The sequence below is a fragment of the Oryzias latipes genome, chromosome 22 (assembly GCF_053564925.1).
Source record: "Oryzias latipes strain Hd-rR chromosome 22, Olatipes_Hd-rR_3.1".
NCBI lineage: Eukaryota > Metazoa > Chordata > Actinopteri > Beloniformes > Adrianichthyidae > Oryzias > Oryzias latipes.
This window is the reverse complement of record NC_136258.1, coordinates 4,410,868-4,434,057: the sequence shown is the minus strand read 5'-3', so window position 1 is coordinate 4,434,057 and position 23,190 is coordinate 4,410,868. Positions and strand designations below refer to the sequence as shown.

Below are 23,190 nucleotides of genomic sequence, written 5' to 3'. Positions count from 1 at the left end.
CGATTTGAAAAGAAATCGTAAAGAAATCCTCAGAAAAGCAATATTAAGTTTAAATTTCCTTATACATGTCCTTGATCATGAGAAACGTGTTAACAACACATTTCATGAGAGTGAGTCTAACCTATTAAGCCTGTTTTTGGACTGTGTGAGGAAGTTGGAGTGTCCAGAGAAAACCCACACATGCATGGAGAGAACATGCAAACTCCATAAAAAAGGTACCAGCAAGGATTTGAATCGGGGGCTTTTCCCTGTGAAGCCAGAGAGGCAACCACTACACCACCATGCAGCCTCCTGAGAAATACCAAGGAGAGTTTAATAAATTAACTGCAACTAGTAAATTTTTTGTCAAATGTATAATTATAACAGTTACAGAGGTAAAATTACCACCAAATAGTACAAAACTGTGGCAAGCACTCATTTGTGCACACAAATTAGTATTTTGTGGCCACAAATTTGTGCACACAAAGGTAAAATTCACAAATTACCATTTTATTGGTACTTTGTGGGAATAAATCAGCATTTTGTAAATATTTGGTGCGCATACATTTGTGTTCTGTTTTTTAATGACTTGTGCAGTGCTCCATATATAAGAATTTGTGTGATATTTGCATTACTTGATGAAATGAAAATATGTATTTTCTCTAGAAAATCACATATGCATTAGCACCTTAATCAAAGCTGCTGCTTCTGAAGGTTTGGTCATGGTAGAGGCCATCACGTCTCACGTCTGGAGCTGCGTGTTTGCAGCATGAACGCAGACTGGAGCTTCTGCTCAGATGTGGGATTGCCCTGCGCGTCTTTTTCTGCGCAATCTAAATTTAAATCGGTGACAAATGAGTCCGAATAGTCTCCAGCAGTCCAACTGTGGTGTGGGGGAGGTGCTGAAAGAACAGCTCCTTCTCCACAAGTTGGATCTGGATCCGTCGGGAGAGCGCGCGCACCGCCGCAGCTCCTCACCATGAAGCGGCAGAACGCCCGGACTCTCGCCCTCATCGTCAGCATCCTCACCTACCTGGTGGTCGGCGCGGCCGTCTTCGAGACTCTGGAGTCCAAACAGGAGAGAAGTCAGCGCAGGAAGCTGGAGGCGAGAAAGTACGAACTTCTGCGCAGGTACAACCTGACCAGAGCCAACTTCGAGGATCTGGAGCTCGTGGTCCTGCAGCTCAAACCTCACAAAGCCGGAGTCCAGTGGAAGTTCGCCGGATCCTTCTACTTCGCCATCACTGTGATCACGACCATAGGTGAGGACCCCCACTCCATACACACCTCCCAGGAGGACCCTCTGATCATTTAAACCTCCAATAAGATCAAAATACGCTTCGTCATGAGGGAAGACAGATTATACTTCATCTAAATGAGGAGTTCAAGGGACACTACGAAAAGACAGACACGGAGTTTTATATTTCTGTTTCCTTATCGTCTCAGCATCGAGGCAGTAAGACTGAAAGTCAGATGAATGCACTTTTTAAAAAGATTTCATTCATAATAGTTTAGAGACAGACCCCTAAGTGTTTCTGTACCGATGATGTTTGTTTATTGTTTACAGATCAGGTTGTACATATTTATTTATTATGGGAAAGACCGAGCCTCATTAGACTAAAAGCTGGTTTCGTATGTTTTCCTCTCACGTGATTCTATGTGAATCTAATCCAACTGTGGTGTGGAGGAGTCGAAACAGATTCAACTTTACACTCCAGTTGTTTTACCAAAATGGTTATTTTAAAGTCCCATTTTCCGAGCATTCCCAGTGGTCTGTTACTGATGATCATGCCATTTTAGCCACACAAAAAGTGTGGTTTTCTAGGACATAGTTTCTGCAGAGTGGCAGGAGTTCATTAGAAATTCACTTCTGAGCTGTGGGCGGGACCGCCCCCCTTCCTGTCACCCATTTCTGAACATTAGAGCTATCCAGCCGTCCAGTTTAGATCCAGATTCCAGCTCAGATGAAGAAAACAAAGATGTACACGGATCTATTTGTCTACAAATGGATGCATCAGAATAGAGCAGAGCAGGGAACTTGTGGACCTTCCAGCATATTTTCTACGTTTCAAAGGGCATTTAGTCTTCTGCTCCTGATTCACAAGAACTTTAATAAAGAAATACTCAGAAATGCGATTTGAGCGTATTTTCTTTTTTAAATGCCCTCCATCATCAGAAAAATGCTACAAGAACATGTTAAAAGCACCAAAATAATCAGAGTGGGTCTTTAAGCTATTAAAAACAAAACGTCTTTGACATTACAGCTTCAAACCTGCCTCTTGGGATCTTTTAGACTGTTTTGTTCTTCTTCGTTTATTCAGGTATTGTTTGAAGTGCTGTGAAATATGAAAGAATCTCTCCCTGTGGTTTACCTTCAGCCAATTGGAATGGACCCGACTTGGTAGAAGCTAGCTTGTGATTGGCCGTCTTTTTGTTTGCATCACACGTTCAGAAAAAGGCAAAGGCAGTAAGAGACAGAAACAGACAAAGTCTGACAGAAACAGATGATGTACTTTCAGATTGATTTGATACTTTTGAACCAACACTCTGTGTGGTTTTCAACGATACTGCTGTCATTCTTAATACTAGATCCATAGAAGACATGTCTTCCTCCTTTACATCCCTACTAAATGTCCTATGGGGGTGGGGGTAGCTTTTTTTTGTTCCTCTGCCTGATGGGAGAATAAACCGTTGAATATTATTGACCCCCCCCCCCCCTCCACACACACATACCCAGATAAAGCATAAATAGACGTGTTTCTACGAGCGGAGCATGTGCGGCTCGTGGAAGTGCAAACTGTCCCACGCAGCACATGCTTCGGTTCTTCCCCCCCGTTTGGCCAGTGATGCATTCGGATCCCTTAAAGAACGCCTCAGTTAAAAATAAACGCTTTTCCGCGTGGGAGGGGCTGGTGGGTTTGAGCAGAGCAGCTGTTCATTAAATAAATATTTGAGGTAAGAAGATTGTTGCTTTTAGTGTGGATGCTTTAGTCACAGGTGGTGCTATCCCCCCCTCTTCCCTGCAGGTTATGGCCACGCGGCGCCCAGCACAGACTCGGGGAAGGTGTTCTGTATGTTCTACGCCCTGCTGGGGATCCCGCTCACCCTGGTCATGTTCCAGAGCCTGGGAGAGCGCATCAACACCTTGGTCAGGTACCTGCTGCACCAAAGCAAGAAGGGGCTGGGGCTGCGGCAGACCCAGGTGTCCATGGCCAACATGGTGACGGTGGGCTTCTTCTTCTGCCTGAGCACGCTGTGTGTGGGCGCCGCAGCCTTCTCGCACTGCGAGGGATGGAGCTTCCTCCACGCCTTCTACTACTGCTTCATCACGCTCACCACCATCGGGTTTGGGGATTACGTAGCGCTGCAGAGGGACGATGCCCTGCAGAATGACCCTCGCTACGTGGCTTTCTGCTTCATCTACATCCTCATGGGCCTGACGGTGATTGGAGCCTTCCTGAACCTGGTTGTGCTTCGCTTCCTGACCATGAACGCAGAGGACGAGAGGCGGGACGCCAGGGAGAAGGCTTTGGTGACAGTCAACAAGCCCAGAGGGGAGGTGGCTTATCTCCTCCCCATGTCGGCTTCCTCCACACCTGTAGCAGAGGAAACCTCAAGGGCAAAAGATTCCAAAGGTGCTTACACCGAGGTGCTGCATTTCCAAACTATTTGCTCCTGTTTGTGGTACAGGAGCACCGAGAAGCTTCAGGGCTCGGCTGCGTACCCTCAAGAGCTGGCGTTCTCGGATGCTTACCTGCAGAGGAGCAGTCCTCACCCCGGGGACCCCGGATCCACAGGCTGCGTCTGCGGTCCACGTCAATGCAGTAGCATACGCTCCATCACCACAGGCCTGCAGCTTCTGTCTCCGTTCAGGGTGTTCAGGAGGCGCAGCTCCGTGTAGCCTTGCAGAGCAGCAGCTCTGTGGTCCTCCCTTGGGGGGTTGGAGTCAAGACGTTGCTGATGATTGTGGTGCTACGATCTCTGACCTCCATGCTTCAGTGTCAGATGGAGCGGCCTGCAATTTTTTTCCCTGTGAGCTCCGTGTGCTGGGAGTCACACGTGTGCTGGAGCGACAAGCAGGAGTGTCTCTCAGGTGTTCTTTACAATGAAGTCCTTCACATAGAACATGGTGCCATCTGCCCAGGTGCAGATGACTGGAGGTTGGCCCAACCCTCATGGAATGTATATGAGAACTGGACTGAATGACCCCGCCCCCTCATGTTCCAAACAGGAAGAAAAAGCTGGTTCCAAGAACCCAAAATCCCATAGACTTCAATAGAGAAATAAACAGTCATTCTATTGGTCAGAATAACCATTGTTCATCTGATCCTTTTTTTAGCATGTTCTTGTTTATCCTGTTTTAATTTTAAGTATTTTTTCTTCATTGCAGGTTATTCAAGTTATTCGGGCAATCAGATGCCCCAATACAACCATGTGGTCTCACGTTAAATAGTTTGATTGACAGATTCTCCCCAGCCTACTTTCCAGTGGTAGTGCTGTAGACTTCCAACAAACTCGATCCTGATTGGCCAGAGTGGTCGACATGGAAACATAACTCAGACCGTCTCAGACCAATCACTGCTTACTGGTCATCTGACTCCAACATGGCAGCGACTGAAGAGACTTCTGGAACTAAGTCATTTTCTATGAGGGATGTCACACTCACTCAGTCCATTACTCATGTACAGTCCAAACCCCCACACCCTTGTCATCTACAGAGAAAGACGTAATGAGAAAAAAAGATGCCAGAACAATGGAAACTCGTTCACAGCACAACTGTGCATTATAGCCAGCTGCTCTTTGGTTTCTCTCCTCGGTTCAGAAGCCAGGAGGTTAACTGCAAAGGATCATCCAACAGCTGCTTCTTCAACACTTACAACATCAGTTCCCATACATCCTTATCAGCTCAGATGTTGGTTAGAGTCAAATACTACTCAACTACAAAGGATTCACCTTGTTTAAAAGAAACATCTCCAGGTCCTTTAGCAATTCTGGACATGATCTCTGGATGTGTGGCCATATCTGTGAGATCTTTGGTCAGAAATCGCTTAGAATGTTTGAAATTTTGCACTGTAGCAAATCACCCAAGGTAATCCTCTAATTCCAGGCACGCTGACTGCAGCAAAGTTTGGTCTTCTATTCATGTCTTCAAAAGCTCTTGTCTTCCTGTCCACCTGTCTTCTGGTCGTCACTCTGTCTTTTTAAATTCATGTCTTCATATCGTCATATCTTCTGGTCTTTGCGTGTCGTGTTCTTAGGACACACAAAGTCACACGCACACATTCGGAGGTTGACTCATACGGGTGCTGCAGGTTTTGCGGTTGTCGGAGGGTTGTAGACAGGAGCGGCTGCATCTTAAGGTGAGTGCAGGTGTGTTCAGCAGTTCCCTTCAGGCTCTTGCAGTCACCTTAAGGGATGTAAAAAATGAAAAGCACCATGGTTGTGCAAGTGTATCGTGAAGTATGTGTAAGGTTAATGTAAGTATCACGCTCTTATGATGTACAGGTGTTCTTATGCCACAGTCTAGTTGTACAGGCTCCTCACTGACCATGTGCAAACGCTGCACACACGGGGTGCAGGTGATATGCAAGAGGCTGCAGGACGACTGATTGCCCAATTTTGTCATTTGTAACATCAAGACTGCAAGCATGAAATGCACACTTCTTACATGAACACCACTAACGTGCTCCTTGCGCAGTGCACAGGTTTTTGGGGGGGGTTATAAAAGTCTGTACGACACGCCTCTCACCTACTTTACCCTTGCTTACCCTTACATGTTGTTTAGGTGCCCACTATGAAATGTACATGAACTTTTTAGCTCCATGGGCTCACCCAGTGGTTTACGACTTTGCTATTTCCAGTTGGCCACTTGTGTCCAGTACAGGTTTGCCCACAAACAGCCCCCATTCACCCTCAAGGGCAGTTGGGACTAAGGCATAGAGTCTTTGTGCCCTCGTGTCTTCTGGTCTTCATGTCTTCGTCTCTGTTGGTCATCCTATCTTAAAGGGAGTCTGTTCCACAGAAGTTACAACAGAACCAAAAACGGAAGCCACTCCAAACGGTTCAGTTCTGAATCTGATCCCTCCTGACTAAAGCTTTCAGATGTGAAACAGAACTCGTTACAAGCTGTTAAAGGCTTTAAGAACCAGGAAGGAGATCCTGGAATCCAGCCGGGAAAGTCTGGTTTTAGATGAAGCTATGGCTCTGACACAAAGAGGTCAAAGGTGATAAAGACTGTATTCAGACTGTGTGAAATGTTAAGGTTTTTAGGCTGAGATGAATTTTGGTGCTGCACTTTCGTTCCACGGTTAGTTTCTCAACAGCAGAACCAACAACTGAAATGTTGTTTTGGCCCAAACCGGAAGTTCCTCAACAACCGTTTCTAAAACAGGATCCTTGCTGGCGTGTAAAGTCAAATGGACCTTGATGCGTAATAGCCTTATGACTTGTCTTTCCTCTGAATGTCCTCCTGATCAGTGGCAGGAACAAATGTTTATGCCTCAGGCCAACAAACACATTCAGAACAGAACCGATTTGATATTTTGGCACCAATCAAAAACTCGTTTTCAGCTTCCTTCCTTCTGGACAGAACCAGGCGACCCAATTCTCCACATTTCCAGTCCTGATAGGCTGGTTCTGGAGTGACGTTTAGTGCCCATGCTCTAATGCAGGCCTGCGGGCCTCAGGGACCACCACCCGCTCACTCTTCTTTCACCCTCAGAGAGGGACACACTGGGTTCTCTGTTGTGTTCAGAGGTAGTGCTTCAACACGCATGTGCACATGTGCACGGGCCCTTTTTCTGCTTTTTTTGTGGAAATCAAACATCAGCCAAATCCTCTGGATCAGCAGCTGGTCTAAAGTTTTTCAGAAACAGATGGCAGAGAGTTCAGAAAGAGAGGCCGGCTGTCATTCATAAGCAATAACATCACAATAGGCAGTGGGTGTGGTGGCGATGGAGCGCTCCCTCTTGTGTGTCCTCAGAGATTATTGGTTCATTTCCAGCACAAAATAATTGACCTCATGAGCTGCAACTCCTCCAGCCAGTCTGTTGGTTTTTAAGTCAGATTCCGGCGTTCGACCACCTACTCGTTGACTCATTTTACAGTCGAACAATTAGGGACCAGAAGCAGTCAGAACCAAGCCAGACCTACACCAGCAGCTTCTGCATCAAAACCAGCAGAGGTTCTTCATGTAGTCGATCCATCTGGAGCCAGAAGCTTCTGAGTCTGCAGGTAAAAAACACAACCTGGTGGTATGCAGCTGCAGGTTTGCCATGAATCCCCCAAAGCATAGATGGGGTTTGCACTGTAGCTCCGGGACTAAGGTGGAGCAACAGCTTCATCTGCAGTTCTGCATCAATGGATGTAAAAGAGGAGTTCATCAAATAAGAAGGAAAAAGGCCTGAACTCTTCTCATCTGCAACAGTGATGTCAGATAATGTTTGATTGGATAAGGGGTCCAATAAAGGAGGTTCTCCGTTTCTCTGCTGCGTCTTTTAATGCATTGATCACAGATTCTCCATAAAAGCTTTCATTCAATGCAGATTTTTTCACTGTAGAAATACAGCCACCATCAGTAATTATGAACGTCAGCATCTCCATGCCGGTTTCCACCGCAGGCAGCCTGAGAAAGCTGCTGGACTCAAACGGTCCAGATGGTTTTCCCCGAGGACCTCTGACGGAAGTCCAGTTCCGGACAGCCCACAGCAGGGTGGTCACGAGACCGAGGGTCCTGCAGCTCTTCGGCAATTTTCCAGATCCACCCTTTTTAATGCAACACAGAAAAGCTGCGCCTAAAATAAATGTTTGTTTTGATGGATATGAAAGGTCAACACACTTGCTTCTTTCTCCTCCATCGGAAAGAACACTTTCACAAACGACCTGATAATATATGAAAGAGGAATTTTCATCTAAATTGGGATGTTTTGTGAGGTTTCAGATGCCCCCCAACACACACACACACACTCACACACATTCACACACAATCAAAGAACAACTCATGGGGTACAAGGGGAAACTGGCTGTTTATATCTATTTCTTTTTTCTGAGGCTGAAAACTACAATCTTTGTTCTGTTTTTGCATTTTTTTCTGTAAAAAAAAGATTTTATGATTCTGTTTTAGTTTCCCAGCTGTTTGATGAAACACTTCTATGTTTTTAGGTTATTTGTCTTAATGCTTTTTAATTCTATATTCCCCGTTTGGCATCTCCCCACAGGGGTCGCCACAGCAAACCGGCTTTCACCGATCCACATAAATCATGATTGGCGAGAGTGGTTGCCATATAAATGATGACTGAGACCAACTTCACTGCTTACTGATGTTGTCTGGCTCCAACATGGCGGCATCAGTATCGCCAAAAAACTGAATGGATCAAACTGGATTAAGCCAGGATTGTTATCTTCTCTAATTGTCTTTATTCCACCTTTTTCTGGAAAACCCAAAGCAGCAGATTCTGACACTGAGGCCATGGACAGAACCACAAGCAGCTGTTGGGAGGGCCAGTCGGCTAATTTACTAACTAATTAACTAACAAGTTAATTAACTAACTTGAACCCGGTGTGATCAAACCTCTGACTGTTTAAGTGATGGACGGGAATTCTCGTTCCAGATTTAAAGATGGCCTTTTTAGACAGATCCATGAGTCTATTGTTGGTATCAAAGCTGGAGGTGCTGGGAGCGTCTCGTTATCCAGACTCACTTGCCGTGAGACTGATGCCGGCCACGAGTCTCCATCAGCCTTCAGACGTGGTCACAAAGCGCCAGAAGGAGCATCCATTCTACAAATCCCTGAGCTGACCCCCCATCGCTGGAGCATCTGCTCTTTTTTGCTTTGGCCCCAGACCTGATCATCTGAGTCGGAGACAAAAATAGTTCCACTGTGAATGTCAGATTACGTCAGCTGCTGCTGACTTCTGAAGGGACCGGGAGGGTGGTTCCTCCCAGGTTTAATCATCATTTCAGATTCCATGGGAGGTTGTGGGTTTGTCATTTTATGGCTTGGCTTCTTTACTTTCACTCAAATACTTTAGAAAATATTATCTGACTAAAGTCTTGAACTATTTTTGAAACTAATCTTTTGAGGTTTTCCATCTTAGACTCTCAGAGACACTTTAAAGCAAAGGTGTGGAACTGCAGGGCTGCTGTCCTGCCTGTTTTCTAGCTAACCCCGCCCCTTCAGCTTCCTATTGGCAAATCACACCTGATCCAGGTGATTAGCAGCAGGGGGGGCAGAGACATCTGAAAAACCAGCAGGAGACCAGTCCTTCTCCAGGACTGCAGTTTGACACCTCCACCTTAAACTAATCTGTGAAATCCGTCACATCCTCACAGAAAAGGAGTTGATGTTATTTTAAAAAGTCTTTTATTATTTCCTTCCAACGTCTCTTTTTGGTTCATCTTGTTCTTCCATGACCCAGTTTCCCCAGAGCTCCCTCTTCCAGGCAGAAGACTCACATTTCCACATTGAAGGGTCTGCGAGTGCACCAGAAAAGTGACATTCCTCCAAACCAAATCTCCTGCAGATGTTGACAGATGTTTGTCTTCTGAAGAGACACCAATGCATGTTCTGACAGATTTTATGGAGTCTCCTGACTATTGTCTCCTCAGGTAAAGGTTTGTTTGTTTTGTTAACACCGGTAATGTGACATTTATTCAAGAAACGCGGCAAACACGTTTTTTATTGTGCGTTTAGCCCCTGTTGTTCACACTGGACGAGCAGGGAGGGCCTTGGTTTTTCTACTGTGTAGTAGCGCATGTCTGCCACCCACAGTTGGAAGTGGATTGGTGTGAAATGTCAAAGCAGTACAAATTCCACTTCAGGCTTTTTCTTTTACAGCTTTATTCTGATATGTGAAAGACGTGGTGTCATAGTTCTCCTTTGTGATCAATTTTCTCACAGTTTGCACCTCACTGACTGAAAAGGGACACCATCCATACGTCACTACCAAAACTCAGTCCCTGATAAAGTTTAACCTGGTTTCATGTTCAAGGCACGTTCAATGGCCAGGAATTTTTTACGCAGAAGTCAAAAACGGTGGTAGAAACCTGCATAGCCACACGTGAACGTTAGAGTTCTGAATGCAGAAGCCCCGGAATGCGCATGTTTACACATGTTTACATCGATCTTTTTATTGAAAATCTTCACTTGAAGGTGCGTTGGCGAATGCAATCTGAACGTACCTTCATACTCATCCTCATCAATCAGCTGCTGACATCTGGTGAAAAGGGTGTAATTCACACCAAACACAATTATGGCAGCAATGTTTCCTGAAGTTAGCAGCATTAAAGGGATGTGGCTCACAGACAACGTGATTGAAAGAGATCTGAATTATCATGCCCCCACCACCATGCTGGATAATTTGCATTGAGTCTGTCATTTTGTCTCCAACTCAGCCGTTTGTTCAGACGCAGCTTGAAGAAAACAAATGTTGAAATGTTCCTTCACAGACCAGGCCTTCTATCTCTAGAAACACAAGAAGCTCATCAACTTTAAAGCTTCAACTGGCCGGCCAAAAAAAGGAAAGGGACAGAAATGTAATCAAAGTGAAGATTAACCTTAAATACAAAAGAAGTTTATACAAACATGCTCCTCATGTGTCTGAAGCTATTTCATTTCCTTTCATAAAAGTGATTTATATATCAGTTCTAATATGTTTGCTCAGCTAAACCAAAACAGCTGATTCTATCAAGTGGCTTTGCGGCGTTACGCAGCACTATACATTATTAAAAATACTGTTAAAACGTCGCTTTTCTCCACATCAGAATCAACTGATTGATGTTAATCATGTAAGTGCTTGAAGACTTAAGGCCTGTTCACACCGGGACGAATTTCGCCGGCGATTTTCGCCGACGTTTAACGCCTCGTGACTAAACAAAGGGCACCAATGAGAGTGTGCACACCGACGCGAAAAAACGCCAGGCGTTAAAGCGTCAAAAAAAAAAAACGCCTGGGGTTCGTTTTTTTTTTTCGACGCGTCGCGTCGAAATCTACTCGACCAATGAGAATGGCGCTTTTGCTCACGTGTCTGGAGCTTCTGAAGTTACAGTAAAACACAACTTGGGGGCGCTCAAACACAAAACTGCCTTGCTGAGCACACATACCAGCGAAGAAGATAGACGCCAAGTAGCGTCTACACTGCCGCGAAGCAATAATGACGGACATTCTAAAATATCCCCGACCCAGAGCACCAGTTGGAGCTACTGGTGCTTGAAATATTCATGTTTTCTTTGTTTGATTCTGACAAGCGTGTAAAAACTTGCTCTCTTCTTCTGAGTGAAAAGCGACTTTCAGAAGCGTAAAGTTGCGCAGCGCCACCTTGTGTACAGGAGTATTTCTGTTTTACATTAAGCGCCATCTAATGTCAGGGAATGAAATTGCATGTTCACTCCACTCATCGTCAGCGAAAATCGCCTGGGTGTGAACACAAAAAACGTGGCGAAAAACGCTGGCGAATAACGCCTGGCGAATATTCGTCCCGGTGTGTACGGGCCTTTAAGGTATGTCAGAGAGCGTGTGACTGATGTTTCGCTGCAGACAACTGCAGTGTTAAAGAATGAAAAATATCAATTAAAAAAACCATCCGTTAGCAGAGTATGGTCTCACTGGAATATTGAATCGCTGTCTTTACTGTTTAATTGTGGTCTTCGAAACTACTAGCTGCCTTATTTTCTATTTAAGACAAAGCCAAGAGCTGAAAACAACAGTCATTCGGGTTATGTTTTATTCAGGGTTGAATAATTTTAAAGTAAAAAATCTTCCAGTCCAAAATGCAACTCACTCAGACTAAAAAATAATCGTGAAAATTAAGATTTATTTGAAATACAAAATCATGAAAATGAACACAAAAGGTGTTTATCCAAATAAACACCAATTTGCCAAAGCAAAAGGCCCTGTTTGTTTGCCCTACTGCTGATCAGGACAAATAAAAAAAACATTTAGTTTCTGAAAGAAAGAAAAATAAGAAACTATTAACACTGTAATTTGGGCTCTTTAACCATTACTTAATGACCATAAATCTTTTTTTGTCAAATAATTTCCCAGTTTTAGACCATATACTCATGAATGATTTATTTCTATTCAATTCAATGTCATTAGTCTTAGATGAAACTGGACTTTACCATGTTTACCCAGCACCATGAATGCGGCGCACATGCTTTCCGAGTGTCTGTGAACGCCTCGCGGTGCTGCTGTCTTTACTTAGAACTTAGAAAAGTTCTGGCTTCATTTTAAAAAAGTCTGCTGAACTTCATGGACCTGCGGGATCTGGCTGTGGGCGCGCTGGCCCAGAACAGGAGGACGGCTCTTCTGCTCGGAACCGGAGCCGCGCTCCTGGGACTCGTGCTCGTGTACAAACGCACGCGGAAGGCAGAAAAAAGCGTGCGCGTGGGCGCAGTGTCGCAGATTTTCATCCACCCCCTGAAGTCCGGCAGAGCGCGGCCAGTGGCGCTCGCGGAGTGTCAGAAAATGTGTCTGAAAAGCGGCGAGATGCTGGATCGGTGAGTTTGGCGCAAAAATGCGCGTTGAGACGCATTTAAGGCGCAGAAGCTGGGTCAGACAAATGAAAACACTCCCGCAGTGGAGTTCCTACCCTCTGTGAGCGTGACTGACAGCAGCTGTCACTCACTCACACCTGAGGTTCACAAACAAAGCACCTAAAAACGATAGAATTTGAACATTTCTTTATTTAGTCAACTTTGTTCTGGTTTTACGCAAACAAAAAACAATAAGCAGACCAGTAAAACTTAAAAACCAGCCATTCTGGAACAATGAATGATGATGCTTTTATCAAAAATAATGAATGTACAATAATGAAATAGGTATTCAGTGCAAATGTTCTAAGCAGATGTGTAAAACTCCTTTAAAAATGTATTTTCATAATTAAATTAATGATCAGTTTTTCTAAGTGGATGGTTTTTAACATTCAACTCTTAAAGGGCCATTCAGCTCAACTCTCTGACTAAAATGCAGTAGAAAAGACTTGTATTTATGTTATTGTTAATATAGAAAAAATGGTTTGATTTTTGAATAAATAAATCAAATAAGAAAACATAATTTCCTTTCTAAATATAAAACAGTTTTGACAAAGGTTTACATGACATCCTTTCCAAATAAAAGAGATCACAAAACCGATGGTGTGGATCATTTTTCCGATCAGTTAAAAAAAAAAACATTTAGGAAATTTACAAGATAAAAACCTACAATGTGTTTTTTGAAAAGCTTTAATAAAATGCATACATACATACATAAATAATTTGTGAACCACTGTGTTAAAGAAAGGTATCAGAGCAATAGTAGCTTATTTCTCTATAGAAGTCTATGGGATTTTGGCTGCTTGGAACCAGCAGGTCCTTCCTGTTTGCAACGCTAGGGGGGAGGGATTACTCCGTTTCATATGCAGTCCATCGTTATGTTTGTTTTTTGGGGGTTTTCTAGCACTTTTAGGTGCTTTTGGCTTGCCATACATGGTTTATGTGCAGCTCTCTCACATTATCTTTAATTACAGTGAATTGTACATGATGGGTTATTGTATTTTTGTGTTGGCCATGTTTCTATATTTATTCTGTATTTTGTCTTCCAGTGTCATAAGCCCATGCGGGCTGGGTATAATAGTGCATGACACTTAAATCAATCAATCAATAAATGTAAATATATATATTTATATATATACATTCATGAATTTGAAAACAGCTGAATCTGTAATAAAAGGCATTGTTTTCCAAACAGCCTTAATCAGTGCAATAAATGAAAACAATATGTGCTATAAAGTATTAATTGTGCTGGAACACAATACAAATGCATAAACACCTAAAAAAGTGACTTAAAGTCTTGAGTGTAGGTTTGTTCTACAGATCAGCTCGATTTGATCAAGCTAATGACCAAAATCTGTGATTTCTGGCCAATGGCTGCCATATTTATGCAAACCTGGAATAGCATTAGTTCCACAGCGTTTGCTGGTGTCGTTGAGTTTCAGACTGATGTTTGCCCTTCTCTGTAGACACTGGATGGTGGTGACTGAGGATGGTCACATGGTCACGGGCCGGCAGGAGCCTCGCCTGGTTCTGGTGTCCCTGACCTGTGAAGGAGGTCAAGTGAGTCTGAACGGGCCGAACATGGAAGAGCTGAAGCTCCCCATCCATCAGCCGGACAATCCTGTCATGGACTGCAGGTTCTCCTTTGTTTTTAATGACATAACCCCTCTTTACATACACTTTGTGTAAAAACATCTTCAGCTCCTAAATCAGTGATTTGGAAGTCCATTTAAAGGTTGTTCAAACTCAACCTACATAAGCATGAAAGTCAGAGCTTGAGTTAGCAGCTTTTGCAGCCATAACTTTAATTATTTACTCTGTATCTTTAGAAAGGAAATTGAACCCGGTCAACGTTATTGTTCTGTTGCGTCATGCTGGCTGTGAAGAAACTCTGGACTTTGAACGTCTCTGATTCTTCTTTTTGTTGCTGTTTAACTACTGTACTGTCCTTCATGAGGAACCGGCACTTTTTGCTGCTGATTACCTGGCTCAGGTGTGTTCAGTCACAATGAGCAGACACCAGCCTTAAACGGGTATGGTGGTAGATTTGGAGGACTGGGGTTGGGAAACCCTGCTTTAAATGGCCTCCCAGTCTTTAGTTAGTAGCCATAGAGAGGAGTGCTGACATGACCTGAAGAAAATAGTCATCCACACCCTTTATGAGGAGGGAAAGCAACAAATATGAACTCTTTAACACCGGAGCTGTCAACGCCGACACGCGCTCTTTGACATACTGGAAATCTTTTATGCGATCAACAAGAATCAGCCTATAATGTGGCAGAGAAAAGTGGCCAGATTGCTAGGATCTAAACTGTTTTTTTTTCAGAAGAGGTTTAACAACTGCCTATTTAAAAGACTGTGGCACTTAACATGTTTCCAGAGAGGTATTTATTATTGCTAATATGAATTCATTAATTAGGGGGAAGGTTTCTTTAAAAACCTTAGTGGGAATTGGGTCTAAGAGACAAGTTGAGGGATTGGAGGACGTAATAACTGATATGATTTCTGCTTGATCCACAGCAGTGTTCTGTCAATACGACTAATAACAAAAAGATTTTTATTTTTCTTAGAGATTTCACTTGTTAAACATTCAAACATACTGTCAATTACAGTCATCATGCTATTCGCTTCTCTGAAATGCAGAGTTATATCCACATGTAGAGCAACTCCTCCACCACCTTTGTTTACTATGTTGAGATATCTGAATTCACAACCCTCCAAATTAAGGTTTTCTGCAGCAAACCATGTTTCTGAGACTATCACACTGAATCTTTGTGAAAAATGACGTGTATTATTGTTAAAATTTGTATACAACCTTTTACTATTGAAATGATCCATTGAAAACCTATCTTTAGATTTAATCTTCAAATTGGATTGCTCCTAAGTGTAGCTGCAGTTATCTGTGATGGCAGAGAAGAATTGGTTGAAGTCCCAGAGTCTGGAAGGAGAGCGGAGATGCACGGGATCCAAATAGCTTGAAGTTCATCCAGTGTGAAGTCAGGGATGGTTTGGGCTGCTCCGTCATCTGCTGACCGTCCACAATGTGCTCTCAAGTTCAGTCAAAGCAGACGTCCACTGGGAAATTCTCAAACGCTTTATGCTGCCCTTTGCTGACAAGCTGGATTTATTTAAATTTTTGTGCAGGACTTGGCATCTGCCCACACTGCCAAAGGGACCCAAAGCTGGTTCAATGACCATGGTGTTACTGTGCCTGATTCTTCAACAAATCTGTCTGACCTGAACCTGATAGAAAAGTCAATGGTTGTTCATCAAAAAGAGATAGATAGATAGAATAATTTAAAAATCAGTGGGTTAAATGAATTAAAAGCAATTGCTTCTTAGATGCTCTTGTATTGTCTGATGGCATGAGGAACAAAGATGTGAACAACTCAACAATGCAAATGACCTGAAAGCCACTACCCAAGCTTAACCCTTTGAGCTTTCACTCCATTCTTTCATCTACCGTAACTCTTCAATCGTTGACGTAATTCCAGTGGATTCTGAAGAAAAGCAGCTGCAACAATTTACAGTGGTGAAGTGTTGCAGCTGTCGTCTCTCCTTTGGTTCAACTCATACCTTCATCATTGTCAGCAGTGTTAGTTTTTTTTAAGGCTGCTATTCCAATTTTCTAAGCATAGACAAAGGCGTTCCACAAGGTTCTTCACTTAGTCCCCTTTTATTTTTTAATTTTCACTAATGACCTTCCAACTAAATGCATTGACAGCAAGACGGAAAGGTTAATGCTGTCGCTGCACACCTATGTAGAGCTTCAGGCTGATTGCCTTCATGCCACAAAGCACTGAAGCAGTCATTCATCCTAAGGGATGCCCAACCAACTGTTGAATGTAAAGAAACGACCATGGTTTTCAGAAGCCTGACCTTTGTGCTGAGAACTTCCTCTTTTCTTTAGTCTGATGTGATCGTCTTTGTCCGAAACCCTAAATTTGAGATATTCCTTAGCTAAAACCCAAAACATCTATATTGCAAGAACTAAAGCCTTAAAAGATTTTAATTTATTTGTAAATCTTCAGAAACGACTTTCACTTTTTTGATATACTGAAAGAAAAAAAGAGAAAGATCTTCACTAAAAGCTTCTGGGATGCTGTAAACATACAAGATTCTATAGTAAAATATTTAGTAGATGTGATGAATATTTTCTTAACAGTGCAGTGGTCCTTCTCTATATTGCGGTTCTCTTTTTGTGGTCTCACTGTTTTGTATGTTTTTAAGTTCAATGTTGAATTTTTTCTTTAAACAGCGCACCTGATGCACCACTGCATCCTGATTGGCTGTTGACCTTGTCCCGTCAATCAAGGCCAACGTCTTGTTTTGCAGAATGCGTTCAGTTTGCCTCAGCTACGTAAATCTTGGATCGCGATCAGATCTTTGATTGCATTTGTGATACTGGATTTATCTATGAAGATTTGAACTTTGAAAGTATAAAGAAGAGAGAAAAGTGTGAAAATGTTCATGTCTGTCTGAGAAAAGTGGATAAAGTGTCTAGTGAGGAGTTTTACAGACTTGAATCCTAGTTTGGGGATTTCACATAGGGCACGTTGTTTTTAAAACACAACTTCTGCGATAAATGAGAGAACTCTGTAGTTCTTGGGTAGGTCAGGAGTATGCAGAAGGAAAATCCAGACTGTACTGCAGGAGTTAGAGAATAATTGCTGTTCTCTTCCCTGTAAAATCATATGGTATCAAAGGTTCGTGTGAGTTTATGTCACATAATCATGTATTTAACTAAAGTTTGGAGTAGAACTGCTGTGTGTTGTCTATCTTCAGCGTCTACTTTTGAAGCGTTTTGCTGTTGCAGGTTGTTCGGCGCTGACGTTCAGGGCAGGGACTGCGGTGACGCGGCGTCCGACTGGCTTGGACGTTTTTTGACGGGGGAGAAACGCTTTCGCTTGGTCCATTTTGAGCCTCAGCTGAAGGCCAGGAGACCAGCTGAGAGCGAGCCTCTCTTCCCTAAAAGCGAGGTGCTGCCGTTGAGCCGTCTCCAGAGTCATTTCTGGGATGCGTGCAGATGGTCACGCGCCTGTCGTGTTTGAAACCTTCATCCAGGTGGTGGCGTACCCAGATTACGGACCTGTGATGCTGCTGTCTGAGGCCTCTATTCAGGATCTGAACAGCAGGTTGGGGAAGGAGATAAAGCCGGAGCAGTTCCGCCCGAACATCGTGATCAGCGGCTGCAAGGCCTTCGATGAGGTAACAGGAAGGAGATTTCTGTCAGACTCTTATTTCTTTAAAGACTTACTATGATAATAATGATGTTTTGGGCATTTTTAACATGTTCTTGTTGCATTTTCCTCATGATGGAGAGTATATTTAAAGAAAATTAAGCTTAAAATTGCATTTCTGAGGATTTCTTTATTCAAATCATTGTGAATAGGCAGCAGATGAAAAAATGCCGTTTGGAAAGAACAGATTTACAATGAAAGAACTAAATATTTCACCATTCATCCAATGGCAGCTAACAGCTTATAAAATACACACAAGAAAATGTTTGTCCTACAGAGAATATTTCTTTTATAGACATGGATAGAACACTCTTCTTGTGTATAAATTATTCATATGTACTGTAAACAAATGAAAGTATACAGATGTGTTCAGCACACATTTGACCCTTACTAACTATTTTCTGGTATGGTATTCTGGTGCTAATCCATGTTGTCAAAGGTTATCTGTGAAAATGATCACATAAATAAAATTAATGATTTTACTTACATTGTTTTCCACTTACTCCCATTTAAAAAAAATACAAACCTTGAAAAACATGTTTGGCCTTACTTTTTAAGTCCATATGTTTGATCCTTTTCCACAAAAAGCTCTATGATCTGTTGGAAAAGTCTTCCTTATTTTCCTTTAGTTTATATGAGTTTCTCCCTCTCAATGGAGAAAGTATGGAAGCGATTATGTAGCATAAATAAAAAGCAAAGTCAAAACCAGAAATGCTTTTTCATTTTCAAAATGAAGCTGCATTTTTTGACTCAAAAATATAATGAAAAAGCAATCCACCAAAATGCTTTTTCATTTCCTTCCTCAACACAGCTTATTCTGTCACTTAATTAAAATTAAAATGAAAATGGTATTTGACATTTCATTTTCAAGACGTTCCATGGTAAATGTGTAGCATAATTCATTTAGAAATGTCTAATTTGACCATTAAAATGGATTAATAGAAATGCTTTTTAATTTTCAAAATGTAGCTGCATTTTTTGACTCAAAATTAAAAAGAAAAAGCAATATTTCAAAATGCTTTTTCATTTTATACTTAAAACCGCTTATTCTGTGTCATAATTCAAACGAAAATGCAAAGAGGGGATTGCATTTGCATTTTAACATCCACCCCGCGCAAGTTGTCACAATATTCAATTCGAAAAAGCATTAGCAGAGGGGAGGCGGGGCGATGACGTCACTGCTTTCTCTGCGTGTCCGGCTGCTGACTGACGCACACACACGCACCAGGAGCAGACTGTGTTAGCGGCAGAGACGAGGGTTTTGTGATGGTTGTGAACTTCTGATGAGTTTCCACAGCTTCTCAGGACTAAGTAACTGCATGTCTGCCTTCTGCGGTCCTCCTCCCGACGCACCGCGGACAAGCTTTGTTCTTCGGACCGCCAGCTGCCTTCGCACAGCGGAGCGCGAAGCTCCCGACGATCGCTGAAGGCAGAAATGCTGCTGCGATCTGAGAAACCATCATATGAATTTGTGTTTCCAGTGGTGTCCAGAACAAAATAAAGACTGATGTAATTCACAGATATTTACACCTTGATCTGCAGCTTCGCGATCGTCGGGAGCTTCGCGCTCCGCTGTGCGAAGGCAGCTGGCGGTCCGAAGAACAAAGCTTGTCCGCGGTGCGTCAGGAGGAGGACCGCAGAAGGCAGACATGCAGTTACTTAGTCCTGAGAAGCTGTGGAAACTCATCAGAAGTTCACAACCGTCACAAAACCCTCGTCTCTGCCGCTAACACAGTCTGCTCCTGGTGCGCGTGTGTGCGTCAGTCAGCAGCCGGACACACAGAGAGAGCAGTGACGTCATCGCCCCGCCTCCCCTCTGCTAATGCTTTTTCGAATTGAATATTGTGACAACTTGCGCGGGGTGGATGTTAAAATGCAAATGCAATCCCCTCTTTGCATTTTCGTTTGAATTATGACACAGAATAAGCGGTTTTAAGTATAAAATGAAAAAGCATTTTGAAATATTGCTTTTTCTTTTTAATTTTGAGTCAAAAAATGCAGCTACATTTTGAAAATTAAAAAGCATTTCTGTTAATCCATATTAGTTGTCAAATTAGACATTTCTAAATGAATTTTGGTACACATTTACCATGGAACGTCTTGAAAATGAAATGTCAAATACCATTTTATTTATCATTTTAATTAAGTGACAGAATAAGCTGTGTTGAAGTATAAAATGATAAAGCATTTTGAAATATTGCTTTTTCTTTTTAATTTTGAGTCAAAAAATGCAGCTTCATTTTGAAAATTAAAAAGCATTTCTATTAATCCATTTTTATGGTCAAATTAGACATTTCTAAATGAATTATGCTACACGTTTACCATGGAACGTCTTGAAAATGAAATGTCAAATACCATTTTCATTTTAATTTTAATTAAGTGACAGAATAAGCTGTGTTGAGGAAGGAAATGAAAAAGCATTTTGGTGGATTGCTTTTTCATTATATTTTTGAGTCAAAAAATGCAGCTTCATTTTGAAAATGAAAAAGCATTTCTGGTTTTGACTTTGCTTTTTATTTATGCTACATAATCGCTTCCATAAGAAAGATGTCCTTAATCTACGGCACCAGTGTAGCTTCAAAGCAGCTGCCAGCTCACGTCTGCCCCCTGCTGGTGAGGCCAGCCTCACCTAAAGCCTTTTCTGCGGGCCTACAGCAGTGTTTTCAGCGCACGTCTCTGTAACATTGAGCCCTGCAGTCAGACATGAGGCACAGCGCTTCAGAGCCTCACCCGGAGTTTCTGCTCCGTCTGTGATCGTGCAACACTCAAATTCTGCTATTTTAACCTCAGAAACTGTGGAAACTTTGTTGAGTTAACTGAAAATGTATATTTAACACAGTTCAGTGGAAAATAATATTTACTTAATTTACCTTTTTCTATTTTATCACGATTATGACAAGTGAGGCTGTGCCTCACTTGTCTCACCTGACCGCACGTCACTGATACATATATATATTTGATACATAGAAAACATGCTGGCTGGGTCACAAGCTCCCTGCTCTGATCCATTCTGATGCATCCACCTACAGAAAAACTGATCCATGAACATCTTTGTTTTCCTGGTCTGAGCTGGAATCTGGATCAAAACTTTACAGCTGGATAGCTCTGATATTAATCACCATTTTTGTTGTTTTGGGGTTTGAGGGGACTTTAAGCTAGCGGGAGAGAGTGTGAACAGGCGACGATGACAGGAAGTGGGACGGGCTTATTAAGCCATAACTCAGAGGTGAATCTTTGATGAACTCCTGCCACTCTGCAGAAACTATGTCCTAGAAAATGACACAGGTTTTTTTATTTTGGTCAAAAATGGCATAAACATGATTAAAACACCCCTGGGAACACTTTTACAACAGATCAATAGATAATTGGAGTGGGACATTAAAACACTTTTGGTCCATGATGTAGAACTGAGACCAGAACCGGGTCACCTCTAAACAGACAAGGTTTTGTTTGACTTTTCCCCTCTGCTTTTGCTACTTTTAAGTAATCCCTGATCTCTTCTGCCTCTGACTGCTTCTCCCTTCAGGATTCGTGGGAAGAGATCCAGGTTGGTAGTGTGCGGCTGCAGCGGGTGATGTCATGTGGAAGGTGAGCTGAAGCCGCAGTCTGAACACAAATGAAATTCGGATGTTTGCGAATGTGAGCAGATGACCGTGTGTGTTTAATGGCTGCTAGGTGCCTCTTCACCACAGTTGATCCGGAAACAGGTGTGATCAACAGGAAGGAGCCTCTGGAAACACTGAAGAGGTAACCTTTGACCCCAGAGAAGGGTCACGCTGACCCCAGCAGACCTAGCCCAGGCCAGGGTTTTTGAAACCGTTAGTGAACGAGTCTTTCTTTTTTACAAACGTTTTTTTTTTCTTTCTATAAACCATAAACATTGATTGTGCATGACAACTGGAGTGAATGCCCACTCCCCCCTGGCGTTCCAAACAGGAAATGCTTGCTGGCTCCAAAAATTCAAAGACTTCTATTGAGAAAAAAAAACAACTATTACTATTTTTTTTTTACATATTCTTGATAATCCTAATTTTTTCATTATATTTTTTTCTCTCTGTTATTCAAGTTAAGAACGGACCAATCAGATGCCTTAGTGAAAGGAGGTGGTCTCACGTCCAGCGTTCGAAACGTTTGACAGGTTTTTGTGTAGCCCGCTTTAAGTGGTGGGGTGTGGCCTTCCAATAAGCTCACTCTTGATTAGCGAGAATGGTTGCCATAGAAACGATGACTCAGACCAATTTGGACGTATCACTGCTCACTGATGTCGTTTGGGTTCAACATGATGACATCTGTATTGAAGAAAAATGGCAACTTGTTTGGTTGAAGTCGGAAGAAAGTTGTATTCTATAGGTGATGTCACACTCACTCCAGTTCTTCTATACAGTCAGATGCTTAAATCAACCGTGGCTGCACATTACACCGTTAGTTTGGTAAAGAAAAGTATTTTGGAAGCCCTGCTAACTTGGCCAGATCATCTTCTGATAATTAAAAACATTCAAATCAAAGATATAAATAAAGTTTTTGTGTGAAGACGATGGTTGAACTGCTCACTCTGCTCTCCCAAAATGGTGGCTGTAGCAGCTTCTTCTTCTGGAAGCTGGCTTAGTTTTCACTCAGCTTCTCCCAGACGTTAGGTTTGTTCAGAAAGCAGGAATGGAGTCTCTGCTCTCAGGTCGTCAAATGATCATCTGCAGCGCTGCTTTGTCAAAAACCTGTCTGAAGATGTTTCATCTTTGAGATGTGAAGTCCTCTGCCTCTGAATGCCGGGACTCTCCTGTAAAAAGAGGTGGGGCCTGAACTGTAGGGAGGATGTTTTGATGGTCGCCTGACGCCTCCTGTGAAACTGTTCCACAGCTATCGCCTGTGCCAGCCAGAGGAGCAGCACATCTACAAAAAGTCTCCTCTGTTTGGACAGCTGCACACCGTGAAGAGGGCCGGGGTGCTCCAGGTCGGCGACCCCGTTTACAAAATCAGCCGTTGAGTGTGTGAGGAGGAAGACGTGATTGGAGCACAAATCTGTGCAAATGTGCTCCAGTGTTAGAAGATAAGTCCTTAAATGTGATTCTAAAGAACTCAGATGAATCTGTGTTTGCACAATTTCAAAATAAAACTTTGATTATTCCAAAGTTGATGTTGCATCTTTAATGTCCAACCGAGCATCTTTGATCTGAATCACTGACTGTAGCTGAGAACTGATAGAAAATGGCCTACATCTGGCTCCAGCTTAAGAAGTCAATTCAGTCGCCATTTTTCTTTGTTTTTTCTTTTGTTTTTTCTTTTTAACTTGTCCTGTCCAACAGCTAAGCAAACAGATGAGAGCTGAAAGCTTTTGTGTTGGACATATTTGACTTTTACAACAGGGGTTATGAATCTTATGATACACCAGATGTATATTTAAATAAACCCTTTTTGTAATTTTAACTAAACTTTATTCATGTTGAT

The 23,190-nt window shown here is 42.5% G+C and overlaps 2 protein-coding genes across 2 annotated transcripts; both read left to right on the top strand.

Annotated features, from left to right (window-relative positions):
• The first annotated feature begins 823 nt into the window (after positions 1–823).
• kcnk3b (potassium channel, subfamily K, member 3b) lies at positions 824–4,696 on the top strand. Its single transcript, XM_004082808.5, has 2 exons — positions 824–1,241; positions 3,006–4,696. The coding sequence occupies exons 1-2, from the start codon at positions 959–961 to the stop codon at positions 3,878–3,880; spliced, it is 1,158 nt and encodes a 385-aa protein (XP_004082856.1). The 5' UTR covers positions 824–958; the 3' UTR covers positions 3,881–4,696.
• Positions 4,697–12,121: 7,425 nt separating this feature from the next.
• On the top strand, positions 12,122–22,874 carry marc1 (mitochondrial amidoxime reducing component 1). Its single transcript, XM_004082782.5, has 7 exons — positions 12,122–12,475; positions 13,975–14,145; positions 17,325–17,487; positions 17,573–17,716; positions 21,275–21,336; positions 21,424–21,495; positions 22,603–22,874. Exons 1-7 carry the CDS (start codon positions 12,228–12,230, stop codon positions 22,727–22,729), a joined length of 987 nt encoding a protein of 328 aa, XP_004082830.1. The 5' UTR covers positions 12,122–12,227; the 3' UTR covers positions 22,730–22,874.
• The last annotated feature ends 316 nt before the right edge of the window (positions 22,875–23,190 follow it).